The following is a 14,091-nucleotide window of genomic DNA, read 5'->3' on the forward strand; positions in this document are numbered from 1 at the left end:
AACATTTCAGAATGTTCTTTATATAGGATGGATATTGCATAATATGAAATTTTCAAACAATCTTGTAGTATTTGTTCATTTTAGCCAATTTTTTCCTTTATCAAAAAATTTTACCATTTTATTGTCTAAAATCAGAATTACTTCAATGCTTATGTCATTGTTATGCTTTATATTATAAATGGAAGTTAATCAGGTAAAAAGTTTGTAGTAGTATTAATGATTAATCTTGTCTTTTGTCAGTGTGACTATTTGTCTTAATATTCAGCATTTTAAACTTTAACATTATGAGTTAATCTCAGAATGTTTGCTTATACGCATTTTTCTGCACACTGACAGGATGTTTTCTAATTTCTATGAATTATAAAATTAAAATTACAATAATTTTCTTTTACAGGGGTCATAGTATATATGCTGATGTTATTTCTGAGTAGGCATGTCATTAATATTCATATTTTCCTAATTGTTGATCTTTTTGTCCTTCTTAATTCACATGTTCCTCCTTAAAATTGTACATAGTTAAATAAACAGTAGAATAGTTAAATAAACAGTAGAAATATCCAATATACAAAAAATAAACACTAAGAATTCAGCAATTCTTAACTTCGGAACACAGGGGTGGCACTCACTATAGCTTAGTTAAGGTTATTGTTATTCTTTTCTCTTAGTATTCCTGTTTTGCATCATAATACTCTGCCATACGTATTTTAAAGCTTTCTTTAAAACTTTCCAACCTAAAATGTGGTTAAATAGCATCTTTTTTGCATTTAGGGAAAAAAAAAAATGATTGCTTCTTCCAAACATACTGAGGCATTAGTTGTTAACATTTCTGCCATTTGGTTTGTTGCTCTATGTCGGAAAAGTGTTTTTCTAGTGTATTGATTTGTTAGAATAGAAGATATTTTTCCTTTCAGACTGCTTGCTCATAGTGTCGTGTACAATAAATCTATTCTTTCTATAGTGTAATTTACCACCTTTTATTTTTTCACTTAGGATTTTCTGCCGTTTCTTGGCAAAAATGGCAACTAATGGTGCTGTTCTGAAGAGACTGGAACAGAAGGGTGCAGAAGCAGATCAAATTATTGACTATTTAAAGCAGCAAGTTGCTCTTCTTAAGGAGAAAGCAAGTAAGAGATTTTGCATTTTTGGAGGAGATACTTAAAATGAATTCCTATATGGACAAGAGCACAAAAACTGTGTTTACCCCATAAATATACTTCATCATCTTGATGGTAACTTTTAGATGCCTTTACTATTTTAATTTTGAGTGAAATAATATTCTGGAATTGAGATAAATTAGAATTGGTATATAGTGAATGTAATGTAGAGAAAACAATGTATTATTTTAAGAGGGCTAAAGGAAAGTTAACATTTAAAATAAGTTCATATAGAATTAAAGATTAAACTGAAGAAAATTGGGTAAAATCAAATATGAACTCAAATTTATCTCCTCTAAGAATATATACTTATATTAATACCCTCTACTTAAAGCATTTTCTGAAATGATTTTTACATTTTTTCCAATACGTCTTTAAGTTTTACCTAGGAATTGCTATGATATATACAAAAATATCAAATCTGAATTTCTCCTTTTAGGATTTAGGTTGATTTTTGTTTAAATATATTTTTTATTTCTCAATAACCAATGTTAATGATATGATGAAAATCCCCAAGTCTTTTAGAATAACTAATAGAAATAAATGCTTTTCTTTGCTGCATAAGATTGTGAATGGTTACAGAATCATACAGTTACTCTTCAGAATATTTTTTCTTTATTAATTCTTTTTTCTTATTTTTAAAATACTGTTTTAATTATTCCTTTTTTATGTTTTGTAAACATTTTTTCTTTAAATTCTTAAAGGATTTCTTGTTATTTTTCTTAAAATTTTTAATTTTTTTTCCATTAGTAAGATAAAGATTAGAGATGATCAGTGCTTCTGTGTGAATTTTTTCTCATATGGGTTGCTATTAGCTTGACTAGCATTTCAGTTTTGCTAATCAAAAAAAAAAAAAAGAAAAAGGAACCCTTCTACACTTACTGCATATTTATTCTTCACCTTTATTATTTTTTGGTAGCCTATCCTAGGTGGTTCTCAGTCCCATTATTCCTATGTTACAGTAAATATTTTGTAAAATCTTTTAATACCCTGTAAAGAAAATATTTCTTAGATAAAATAACCTGCCTATATACATAATTTCAAAACATATGTTAACCGTGTATGTAAGGTAGAGGAAAATTAAGAAGAATGTAATATATAAATTGTAGTAATACTGAAAATGTGTATTTTAGTGAGTAAATACTTAGGCAGGACTGTCCTACCAGACATAGTAGAGAGTCCTATGCTGTATGGTTCCCATACATGGAATCACCAAGAATGCAGTAGATATAATGCTAATTGGTATGAGTTTGTATTTAGTTTGCCTTTATGTAGGCAACTCTGATACCAAAAACAGCTTTCAGGTATGTTTTTTGTTTATTCAGAATGATGAATAATTCTTTAAGGAAAGCTGTGAACAAAACAAAGTACAATTTACTCTCAATTTATAAGATACTTGATTTATATAGAAAATTCAGGGTGTAATGAAAATGTTTAAGAATATTTTGTGTTTATACATAAAAAAGAGTGTCAAGGCTCAAATAATTAACAGGATTTTCACCTATACAAATGTACAGTGGGTTACTAGAAAATTCTGCAGAATGTGAGACAGCTCTTCATTTTACAAGTATATCTAGCATATTTCAGGACATCTGACATTCCTGACTCCTGCCCAGTAAATGCCCAGAATGACTCCTATTATTTGTGACAACCAAAAATAACTCCCACAGATTTTAAAAATCCTACCTAGGAAGCAGTACCAACCCCACTGAGAATCACTGTTTTTCTTTTATTCTTTTGTATACCCTATTGCTCACCTTTAACACACATATCTTGAGGAAATCTTTGAAGCGGTTTCACTCCTTGAATGTTTGGCTAGCTCAGTGTCTGAAACATTAGGAGTAAAAGATTATTCAGGTACTTTTACAAGGTAATGATTAAAAAGAAAGAAATGAGAAGTTTTTTTGTGGTTTGCTATCATTAGATCTCTGGCTTTAAAAAAATAATATGTCTAATACTTGCCTCATTTTGACAGTTTATCTATGGTTGACACTTTGAGTCCAGTTCTTAAGTTGTCTTTAGCATCTTTATGGAAGCTAGGAAATGCTTCATAAACAAATTTTTTCTGTTCTGTTATTATTTCACAGGTTTTCTTCCTTTTTCTCTATGTTAATTATCATTTTATTCTAATAAATATTAATGTTTGCCAATTCCTGACATAAAGGTTATGTTAGTTATTGGTATTATCCTAGTTATGTTTATACTGCTGTGCTCTTATCGGGTAGTGTTCATAAGAAACCTCTTAGAAAGCATGGCTATATCTTACCTGGATTTTCTTAATCCTAGTTTTGCAGGCAACTTTGAGAGAAGAGAAGAAACTTCGAGTTGAAAATGCTAAATTAAAGAAAGAAATTGAAGAATTGAAACAAGAGCTAATTCAGGCAGAAATTCAAAATGGAGGTAATTATATAAATGATAGGTTGTTTTGATTTATAATAATAATTATATCATTAATTGTTAAATTAGGTATTATACTTGATTTCTCATTTTATCCCCACAGTAGCCCTTCTCATGCAATCTACCTCCTCTACAGAAGAGAAAATGGAGACTTAGAAAAGGCAAATGATCTTGCCTGAGCTCATGCAAAAAGTGCAGACCCAGGGTGCAAACGCCTGTGCTTATAGTGATGTTGAGCATGTTTTCATGTATTTGTTGGCCATCTGTATGTCTTTGGAAAAATGTCTATTCAGGTCCTGTGCCCGATTTCACTGGATGATGATGATGATGATGGTGATTTTTGGTGTTGAATTGTAAAAGTTCTGTATATATTTTGGGTATTGAGCCCTTAAGAGATAGATCATTTGCAAATACCTTCTCTCATTCAGTTGGTTGCCTTTTTATTTTGTCGATGGTTTCCTTTGCTGTACAAAAGCTTTTTATTCTGGTGTAGTCCTATCAGTTTAGTTTTGTTTTTGTTTCCCTTTCCTCAAGAGATATACTTAGAAAAATGTTGCTGTAGCCAATGTCAAATTACTGCCTATGTTTTCTTCTAGGAATTTTATGGTTTCAGGTCTCACATTTAGGTCTTTAATCCATTTTGAGTTTATTTTTGTGTATTATGTAAGGAAGTGGTTCAGTTTCATTCTTTTGCATGTAGCTATCCAGTTTTCCCAACACCATTTGTTGAAGACTTTTTTCTATAGTATATTCTTACCTCATCAGGGAAATCCTATTGTATGCCTGAAACTAATATAGCTATATGTTAACTATACTTAAATTTAAAAAAAAATCTGCTTTTAATCTCTGTGCTACATATTTCAACTTGATCATCACTGTTCCCTATTAGTTATTGAAAATAACCTGTAATAATATTTAGCTGACATTTATTATGTTTTACTATATGCCAGGCACTGTGTGCCAAGTGCTTCACGTACATTATGTGTTTTATCCTTAAAATTTTGTGTACACAAATGTCCTTGTTTTATACATGAGGAAATTGAAGCCTACAGGTATAATTTGCCTGAAATCATAATTTTAAGTTAATCAACTCAGCAGGTAATTATCATTTCAATTATTATGTTGTAAATAAAATTTAAAATTTTATTGAATTATTTTAAAGGTGACTAGATAAACCTACATCATTATAAAACATTGATAATAATAGCTCTATTACAATTTCAAAGTACCATACAGAAAGGCATTTGGTTGTATTATACAAAATCCTTCCTAGGTGAGTTAAGGAGGCCCAAGTATAAAGTCTCTCTTACTACTTCCTTTAGAATTATCCTGTCAGTGAGTAAATTATTTTGAATGCTATAATATGAGCTCCACCCTTAGTGAGCTAAACAAAAGTAAGGAAAACTCAATATTATGTGTGCTTACAATTATCAACTAAAGAGAACATTGTTTATCAGTCTGATCTTTTCCAAGACAAGGAGATTTAGAATACAGGTACAGATTTAAATAAATAGTTAAAATATTAGCAATATAAAACTGCTTTCCATTTTACCAGTTCTAAAAGATTACCCTGGAACATTTTAAACTTTGATCTTATTAATGAAATGCTAAAGCACATCAACAGTTTGAATTAATGTATTGCATCCCGTCGAATGGTGAAACATTACATAAGGGTAGATGGAGTGTCACATTGCTAAGAAGCAAGAGCCTCTAGGGAACTTAAAAATACCTCAGAAAAGTGATCTGAATATTGGCCAGAATTTAAGCCACATCAGAATCCCTCATAAGATTATGTTTTTCCATATTCACTAGGTTATGAGAGTGTTTTTAACATTGCTGAAGGAATTTTCTTCCTTAAAAAGTTGTTTTTTGAAATAGAATTATGGACACGTCTCCCCATTAATTCTGATATTGCAATGACTATTATTAAAACACTTTCCCAGTTGATTGTTCATAATATAAAAGAAAACCTGAGTGAAAAACATGCCATCTTGTCAAACCATGAGAGGATAGTCTCCTGAGACAGACTGCTTGAGTATAAATTCTTATTTTCCTACTCACTGTGTGTGATGGGCCAGTTTTTGACTTCTGTATGGCTCAGGTTGATCATCTGTAAATGGGTATGTGAATAGAACTTACTGTTTTTAGGGTATTTATGAGAATTACAAAAGTTAATTCATGTAAAGCATTTCGAAAAGTGGAACATAGTCCATAATAAATACTAGTTATTATTGTGTCCATAATTTTCTCAGTTATTAGTGATTAAATGAGAATCATTTATTTAACTTTTATCATGGTTAAAATGTACTTAATTTCTTGGCAGCCTTTTTATAATCTCAGATAGTAGAGACTTGATAATCATATACAGTGAATTTTTCTTTTAAAAAGAGCTCATAATGACTTTATTTTATTTTTTGTATCAGTGAAACAAATACCATTTCCATCTGGTACTCTGCTGCAAGCTAATTCCACAGTTTCTGAAAATGTGATACAGTCTAGACCAATAACAACTATAACTTCTGATGCCAAAGAACAGATAGGAGGAGCAGAAGAAAAGAAGATGAAAGAGAAAATTGAAGTGAAAGGTATTTTTAACCTTTAAGGTTATTTGGTTCTTGACTGGTTTATCAGATGTCAACATTTTTTATAATAATAGTTGTGTCAAAAAGAAAATTGAAACCTTTATGAACTAGAATAAACAGTATGATATTGGAACATAGAAACTGGACCTATAGGATGTGTGAAGATTGACCAGGTCAATAGGGTAAGAATGTGGCATTTGAGGTAAAGTATGTTTTAACATAACTAAAAACATAGAAAGTAGAGATTAAGCGTGGGGGCCCATATGTAGTTTGGTATGACTAAACTTTAGTGTATATTCAATTTCAGAGAGGTCACAGGTAGAAAGTTAGCTTGGGACTAATTGTGATGATAGGAAAGGGATATTCTAGTCAAAGGATAATGTCTGAACTAAGGCATGGGGTATAAAAGTTTTAGGAACCCATAAAAACTGGAGTAGAAAGTGTATCACCATCCACTTAGACAGCCCGACTAGAAATCTTATAGTTAACCTCACCCTGTTGTCCTCCCTCAATTTGCTTACCTAACTGACCACCAAAACATAATTCCTATCACCAAAACGTATCTAGAACCCAGCTCCGTGGCTCCAGTTTGTTTGGTGCTACCTTTGTTCAAGTTCTCATGATCTGTCATTTGAATTAATGTTGAAGTCTCGTCTTTTCTAATTTATCCTTACCTTGCTGCTGAAGCTATTCTAACCATAAATCTGACTCCTTTTTTACTTAGTCTCCTTTACTCCTTTATAGACATCATTTTTCCAAGTATGTCTAAAAAAAGTGCTTTTATAATTCATTATACACACCTCTCATAACACTTATACTCACTTAAGAGTTTTTGGAAAATATAAAATGCATGAGGAATTTGTGAATTAACCTAAGCCAGTTTAGCATCTAACACTTGCCAGTTCCTTTTAGTAAATACCGGTAACTTTTCTTGGAAGTAGTTGGGGTTGTTCATCTTCTACATAACTTCACCACTAGGTGGTATGGTTACAATGAAAGCAAGTCAAACTAATTCTCTCACTTTATAAATTTATTAAGAAGTAGGCACAAAACAATCAGACAGCCTGTTCTAAGTAGGATGAAGTTCATACCCAAAGGAAGTTACATTGCATTTGTGACTACGGGATTAGTCAGTCTTCTAGTCAAATGAGATAGCGGAGTCTTCCTTTGTGGGAGGAAGAGGCACACGAGACCAAATGGAGCTCTATGTCTAGAATGCCTCTGTCCAGTGGTACTTTTCTGTGATAATGGAAATGCTGTATAACTGCAGTATCCAACATAGTAACTTGTAGTCACGCATTGCTACTGAACATTTTAAATGTATCTAGTATAACTAAGGAGCTGAATTTTTTATTATTTTAAATTTAAATGTAAATAGCTGTGTGTGGTTGGCAGCTACCATATTGGACAGTGCTGGAATACAGGGCTGTTCCACTGGCCTTTGGCTGCTAGAATTGCCAGATTCCAAAATTCTGTTCATGCAGAGGCTGTGGTTACCATACAGGCTTTCTAGACTGCCACATGTGAGCATCACTCATTTTTTAATGAAACATTCTTAAAGTCTTTTATGATGACTAAGTTCTTGGTAGAGATTTGGATATTTGCAGTCACCTCTGAAATGTGGATTCCTGATAAAAAGTATTTCAAATACCTAGGAAGTAGATTAAAGTTAAAAATACAGGTTGATATATAGACGTAATGTTATACTGCATTATATCAAATACATAGGTTATCACTCAAAGGTAACTGCTATTAAGATTTTTGGTGTATTTTCTTCTAGTAATTTTGTATATTTATTCCTCTATCATTTGGGTTTTACCGTTAAAAAAAGTCTTTGCTAATATTTTACATGGAAAGTGGAATTTTTAAAAATTTGTTAATTAGATTAAAAATTGCCCATTATTTTGAGCTAGCTCTACCTCTTCTTTTGTAAACTGTTTTTGTATAAATTGTGAATGTCCTTACACAAAATCATTCTTTCCCACTCCAGGCAGAATTCATCTCTGTGTTTCTATGTTTCTTTGTGTATGTAATGTTTGTCACATATTCATTATGTATATCTGTCTTCCTTAAAAGAGATTTTCAGTGCCTTAGATCTCAGTAAATATTTGTTCAAAGATTAAATAAAGGTAAGGCATAGTTGAAAAGGAGTGCTTCTAAGTCACACTGCGTGCTTATCGCTACACTGCAGAGTGCAGGTAAATAAGTTTTTATTTTGTTTTACAATTTTTTTCTGCTAGAGAAGCTTAATGTAAACTTAAGGACTATGAACTCTTTACAGGTTGCATTTCCACTCAGTGACCAAAGTAATCAAATGCTATAAGAGTTAGATTATCGACATATAAATAAGAGGAGGATTTTTAAAACATAATCAGAATAGGGACATAATCAGAGCCTGGGTGGCTCTTTTGCTCAGATATTTGCTGTGGATAAACCTATAGCCCTAATAAGTCTGAGAAATACAAGAAGTAGAGAAATTTGTTGTATACTTATTGGTGTGTTTAACTGAAGAGAGAAACATTTTATCAGTGAAATTATATTTGATTGTAGTTCATTCTCTTAGCTGGTACTGATTGTGGTGTTCTTCCTAAATAAAGTGTTTTTCCCTTTCTAAAGAGTCACAGTAAAAATTTTAAAGGATTTTCTCCAGCTCTGTTTCGGGGAAAGGCAGACTTTCTCAATAAAGGTCCTTTTAGTAAATATCTTAAGTTTTGCAGACCATAAAGTCATTGTCACAACTACCCTGCCAGCATCCATAGACAATATGTAAATGAATGAACATAGTTTACCAACTTCTACTCTCTGTCTTTAGCTAGAGATTTAGACAGTTATTCAACTGAGAAACAGCCAAAATAGGGCTCAAGATACTATGACTTGAATAATTCTTTCTTTTGTTATTATTTAAGTGAAGGTAGGAGATAAACACTCTTTCTTTTAAAGCTCATCAGTATCGATGTTAGGGAGTTTTTTATAGTTTATCTTGTTTTTGTTTTACTTCTGATGTTTAACCATTCATAAATATTTTTTAGGAGAGAAAAAGGAGAAAAAACAGCAGTCAGTAGCAGGAAGCGCTGACTCTAAGCCAGTAGATGTTTCTCGTCTGGATCTTCGAGTTGGTTGTATCATCACTGCCAGAAAACACCCTGATGCAGATTCTTTATATGTGGAAGAAGTAGATGTTGGAGAAACAGCCCCAAGAACAGTTGTCAGTGGCCTGGTGAATCATGTTCCTCTTGAACAGGTAATCTGTACAGTTTAAATTACTTTGGCATAGATGTCACTTTTTCTTGATGTTTTTCCATATAATTTTGTATTAGGTGAGCCAGTATTGATTAGTTCATTTGATTAATTTTAATAAAATAAATTTCACCAAAAAAGTACACTAAAACTACCAAAACTTGCAGTAGCATTGTAAGTTAGGATCAAATTCATGAAGGTAGAAAGAAGAAAGATGCATTATTTTTTCTCAGTTTTTAAAATGTTTTTAGTTTGGTATTTTATGTGTAATACAGTATAAATATTTTTATCATCATTGTTATTGTCATGGAATTTTATTACTCCTTGATTTTTTTAAATCACTGTATATAAACCCAGAAAGCATCAATCTAAAAAGTAAGAACAAGTCTTCGTCGTCTTTTTTTTTTTTTCCTCTTATAACTCAAGAAATATTTTCATACTTGAAGTAAAAAGAGGAGAGGGCATTATGGAGCTTAAACTTATAATTTTTAATGGGATTTATTTGTTAAAAACTAGATGTTTTGTATTTTGTTGTTACTTTGGTATTTAAAATATGTGTGTGTATGTGTGTATAGACAGACACACGTATGTATTTCCAATGACAGTGGAAAAAATTAGGCAGTAATGATTTTAATTTGGTCTTTCAAGACATCTACAGTAATTTGGAGTTATCTGTCTCTTTCTTCTGCTCCATGGTGCTTTGGAGATACTGCAAAGGCTGTAGATTTTAACATTAAAATAGTTCTGCTTCTGTGTTCATTGCTAACTCTGTTGCTTATTGGCTTTGTGAATGTGGATAAATCCCTACATACATTCATTCATTCATTCATACTTTCAGATGCAAGTATTTATTGGACACCTGCAGTATACCAGGCACTGTTCTAAACAAAGGATGTAGCAGGGAATTAAAATGATAGGTAGGTAGGTAGGTAGATAGATTTGTTTAGAAGAAAAAAAAAATCCTGCCTTTGTGAAGCTCACAATTCTATGGGGGAGTCAGAAGATCATGATATATAGTATATTAAATAGTGGTAAGTATTAAAAGAAAGAATTTAAGAGTTGTTGGAGTTAGGATGATGTCGTTTTGTGTAAAGTGGTTAGGGAAGGCGTTATAAAGAAAATGACTTTAAGTAAAGCTCTCAGAAAATGAAGGAAAGTCCTATGTCCCTGGTAGAAGAGTATTTCAGGCAGTTCTAAGTTGGATATATGCCTGGCATGTTTAAAGAACAGCAGGAAAAGCAGTGTCATTATAGCAGAGTAAATAAGGGGGAATGTCATGCAATATGAAATCAGAAATAAGGATGCCAAATGACATAGGATCTTATAGATCACTGTGAAGACTAGCTTTTATTCTGAGTGAGATGAAAGCCATTGGAAAACTGTGGAGCTAAGGAGAAATGTAGTCTGCCTCATATTGATAGGATCATCTGGCTGCTCTGTTGAGGGGAGAAAAATGGAAATAAGGAGATTAGTGAAGAAGTTTTTCTTATCTATAAAAAAAGATAGACTTGGTCCATGTGTGTGCTTTTTTTTTTTTTTCCTGTTTAACATGCATCTTGTGTAGGACCAGGACTTCTTCATAACTACTTATGAAGTTAGGTTCATAAGAAGCCCTGGAGAAAAGAACCAATTGATCTTGAGCCAACTCAAATTGGAAAAACTTCTCCTCCTTTGGGCTTCATCTTTTTTGTTCCCATGAGTTGCAGACAATATCTTCTCTTCCAAAAGCTGTCATTCATAGCCTTAAGCAAAGCTATTTATATACACATCTGTATCTAACCTATCAAGGCAGTAATATTAAACATTGTATAAAGTAGGAGCACTTTGTACTGTGTAGATTTGTGTATTTTTCCAAGGTAAAGGTCCATGGATATCATCTGTTGCCTTAACAATTGCATATAGCTAACCCTCTTGTTTTTTCTTAAACAAATTTGCTGTAACTGTTTTTTCCTAAAGTGGCAATTTAAATTATTTGTATGAAGATCTTATTCATGAAGATGTCCGAAAAGGGGGCCTCTTGAATCTGAGTCTTAGGCCTATTATTATTATTGTTATTATTTTAAATCATAGAATCAATAAATTTGCCATAACATTTGTTTATAAAACCATTTTTTATTTAGAATGTGCCTTTTCTCTTCTCCTGCAGTGATAGTTCTCTTTTATGCCATTTTATTTTAAGCCTATTGAAAGGATATAAACAGTTGTGTACCTATTTTTGCTAATTGGGAAAAATAATTAAGACACTTCAACTTTTGAAGATTAAAGAAATCTTTATTCACTTCTATAACAAATTGTAGAAATAGCCCTAAATGTTAATTGCAGTGTACATGATGCTTGAGTAGTTAAATGATCAGCAGTATTTTTTTTTGATACTTGTTATTGAAGTCTGTTTGACTTGCAATGTTATATTAATTTCAGGTGTACAATTGTTTCAGTGATGTAACATTTCTGTGCATTATTCAGTGCTCACCACAATAAGTGTAGTCATCATGCAAAATTACTAAAATATTGACTATATTCCCTATGCTGTACTCTTCATCTCCATGACTTATTTATTTTATAACTGAAAGCTTGCACCTCTTAATCCCCTTCACTTATTTTGCCCATCCTCCCATCCACTTCCCTTGTGACTACAAGTTTGTTCTCTGTATTTAAGAGTCTGTTGTTTATTTCTTTTGTGTTTTAGATCCTACATGTAAGTAAAATCGTAACAGGATTTCTTTCTCTGTTTGATATATTTCACTTAGCATAATACCCTCTAGGTCCATCCATGTTGTATCACATGGCAAGATTTCATTCTCTTTTGTGGCTAAGTAATATTTCATTATATCTATATTTACATTATGTACATTACACACACACACACACACACACACCCTTATCCATTCATCTATCTGGACACTGGGATCGCTTCCATATTTTGGCTATTATAGATAATCCTGCAGCAAATACAGAGGTGCATATTTCTTTTTGAATTAAGGTTTTCATTTTCTTTGGGTAAATACCCAGTGGTAGAATTATTGTATCATATGGTATTTCTATTTTCAGTTTTTTGAGGAACCTCCATACTGGTTTCCACAGTGGTTGCACTGGTTTATTTACATTTCCATCAACACTGCATGAGAGTTCTTTTTTCTCCACATGCTTGCCAACACTTATTTCTTGGCTTTTTGATAGTAGCAATTCTGCTTGGTGTGAGGTGATATCTCATTGTGGTTTTGAATTGTATTTCCCCAATGAATAGTGATGTGAGCATTTTTTCATGTATCTGTTGGCCATCTGTATGTCTTCTTTGGAAAAATATCTACTCAGGCCCTCTGCCCATTTTTAATTGGATTGTTTGTGGGGGTTTTTTTTGGTGTCAAATTGTGTAAGTTCTTTATATATTTTGGATATTAATCCCTTATGGGATATATCATTTGCAAATGTCTTCTCCCATTCGGTAGATTGCCTTTTTGTTTTGATGATGTTTCCTTTGATGTGCAAAAGCTTTTTATTTCGGTATAGTCCCAATAGTTTAATTTTGCTTTTGTTACCCTTGCCTCAGGAGACATTATCTAGAAAAATGTTTCTATGGCCTGTGTCAAAGAAATTACTGCTTTTATAGTTTCAGATCTTAGAGTTAGGTCTTTAATCCATTTGAGTTTACTTTTGTGTATGGTATAAGAAGGTGGTCCAGTTTCATTCTTTTGCATGTTCCCAGCACCAAATATTGAAAAAAAACCTCTTTTTTCCATTATATATTCTTGTCTCCTTTGTCATAGATTTTCTGGGCTGTCTATTCTATTCCATTGACCTATATGTCTGTTTTTGTATGAAGAAGACACTGTTTTGATTACTACAGCTTTGTAGTGTATCTTGAAATCTGGGATTATGATATCTACAGTTTTGTTCTTTTTCAAGATTGCTCTGGCTGAGGATATGCTTATGGCTAGAATGACTTTCTTTGATGCCTGTTCTTGATTGGGCAGGGTTTACTTCCAGTGCTGTTAAGGGGCTTGTGAGCTCAGTGGTGGGCCAGCACTCATCTTAGCTGTTTGCAGTTAGCCTCTGCAACAGGCATATGAAGGGCAAAGCTTGCTCCCCGCGCAGCCTACAAAGAGGCCTTCTTGCGGGAATTGTGGTTATGCTGGTGTGTAGGGTTATCTCCCCTTCTTTTCAGGGCACTAGTCACTTTGGAGTGGTCTAAGCCCTTGCCGGCCTGCTGTGTAGGATCTGCTTTGGAAGGGCATTTCCTGATGCAGGTAGATTGGAGTACTTGGCTGCAGGGAATGCTGGGCTGGGGGGCATGTGGTGTTGGTAAGTTAGATGAAGAGGGATAATACTGGCTCCTGCAAGCTTCAGACCATCTAGGGCACAGAGGGCAAGAAAAATGATGTCTTTCCCAGAGATATTTCCTATAGATCTCTGCCTCTCTAGCACATCCTAAGATTAGTCAATAAATCTCCTTCACATATACCTCAGGCACTTTCCAAACTGCTGCTTTTGCACTGTGTCTAGTGATGGCTCTTTTAGTGTGGAGACTCGATTTACTGTCACCCCCTGGTTTTCCCAGTTAAGTCCTGCTGATTTTTAAAGCTTCTGGAGTTAAGTCCTGCTGATTTTCAAAGTCAGATGTTATGAAGACTCATTTTCCCAGTTTGGGTCCATTTGACCCCCTCACTCCTCTGTGTTTGTGATAGCCCTCCTGTTTGTGGTTATTTGCCAGGGTTCCTGACTGT

At 32.9% G+C, this 14,091-nt stretch overlaps 1 protein-coding gene across 5 annotated transcripts in view; it reads left to right on the forward strand.

Moving 5' to 3' along the window:
• The window catches only part of AIMP1 (aminoacyl tRNA synthetase complex interacting multifunctional protein 1), a 49,430-nt gene that overhangs the window by 14,065 nt on the left and 21,274 nt on the right, over nt 1-14,091 (forward strand). For all 5 annotated transcript variants that reach the window (XM_064584937.1, XM_054508778.2, XM_054508777.2 and 2 more), the window contains 4 exons: nt 991-1,124; nt 3,441-3,554; nt 5,975-6,136; nt 9,163-9,374. In XM_064584937.1, coding sequence (XP_064441007.1) covers nt 991-1,124; nt 3,441-3,554; nt 5,975-6,136; nt 9,163-9,374 — 622 coding nt within the window. The remainder of the gene's footprint in view (nt 1-990; nt 1,125-3,440; nt 3,555-5,974; nt 6,137-9,162; nt 9,375-14,091) is intronic.

The sequence above is a fragment of the Mirounga angustirostris genome, unplaced genomic scaffold, assembly GCF_029215605.1.
Source record: "Mirounga angustirostris isolate CCGP_5_RB_7025 unplaced genomic scaffold, mMirAng1.0.hap1 SCAF_2, whole genome shotgun sequence".
In the NCBI taxonomy this organism is placed as follows: domain Eukaryota; kingdom Metazoa; phylum Chordata; class Mammalia; order Carnivora; family Phocidae; genus Mirounga; species Mirounga angustirostris.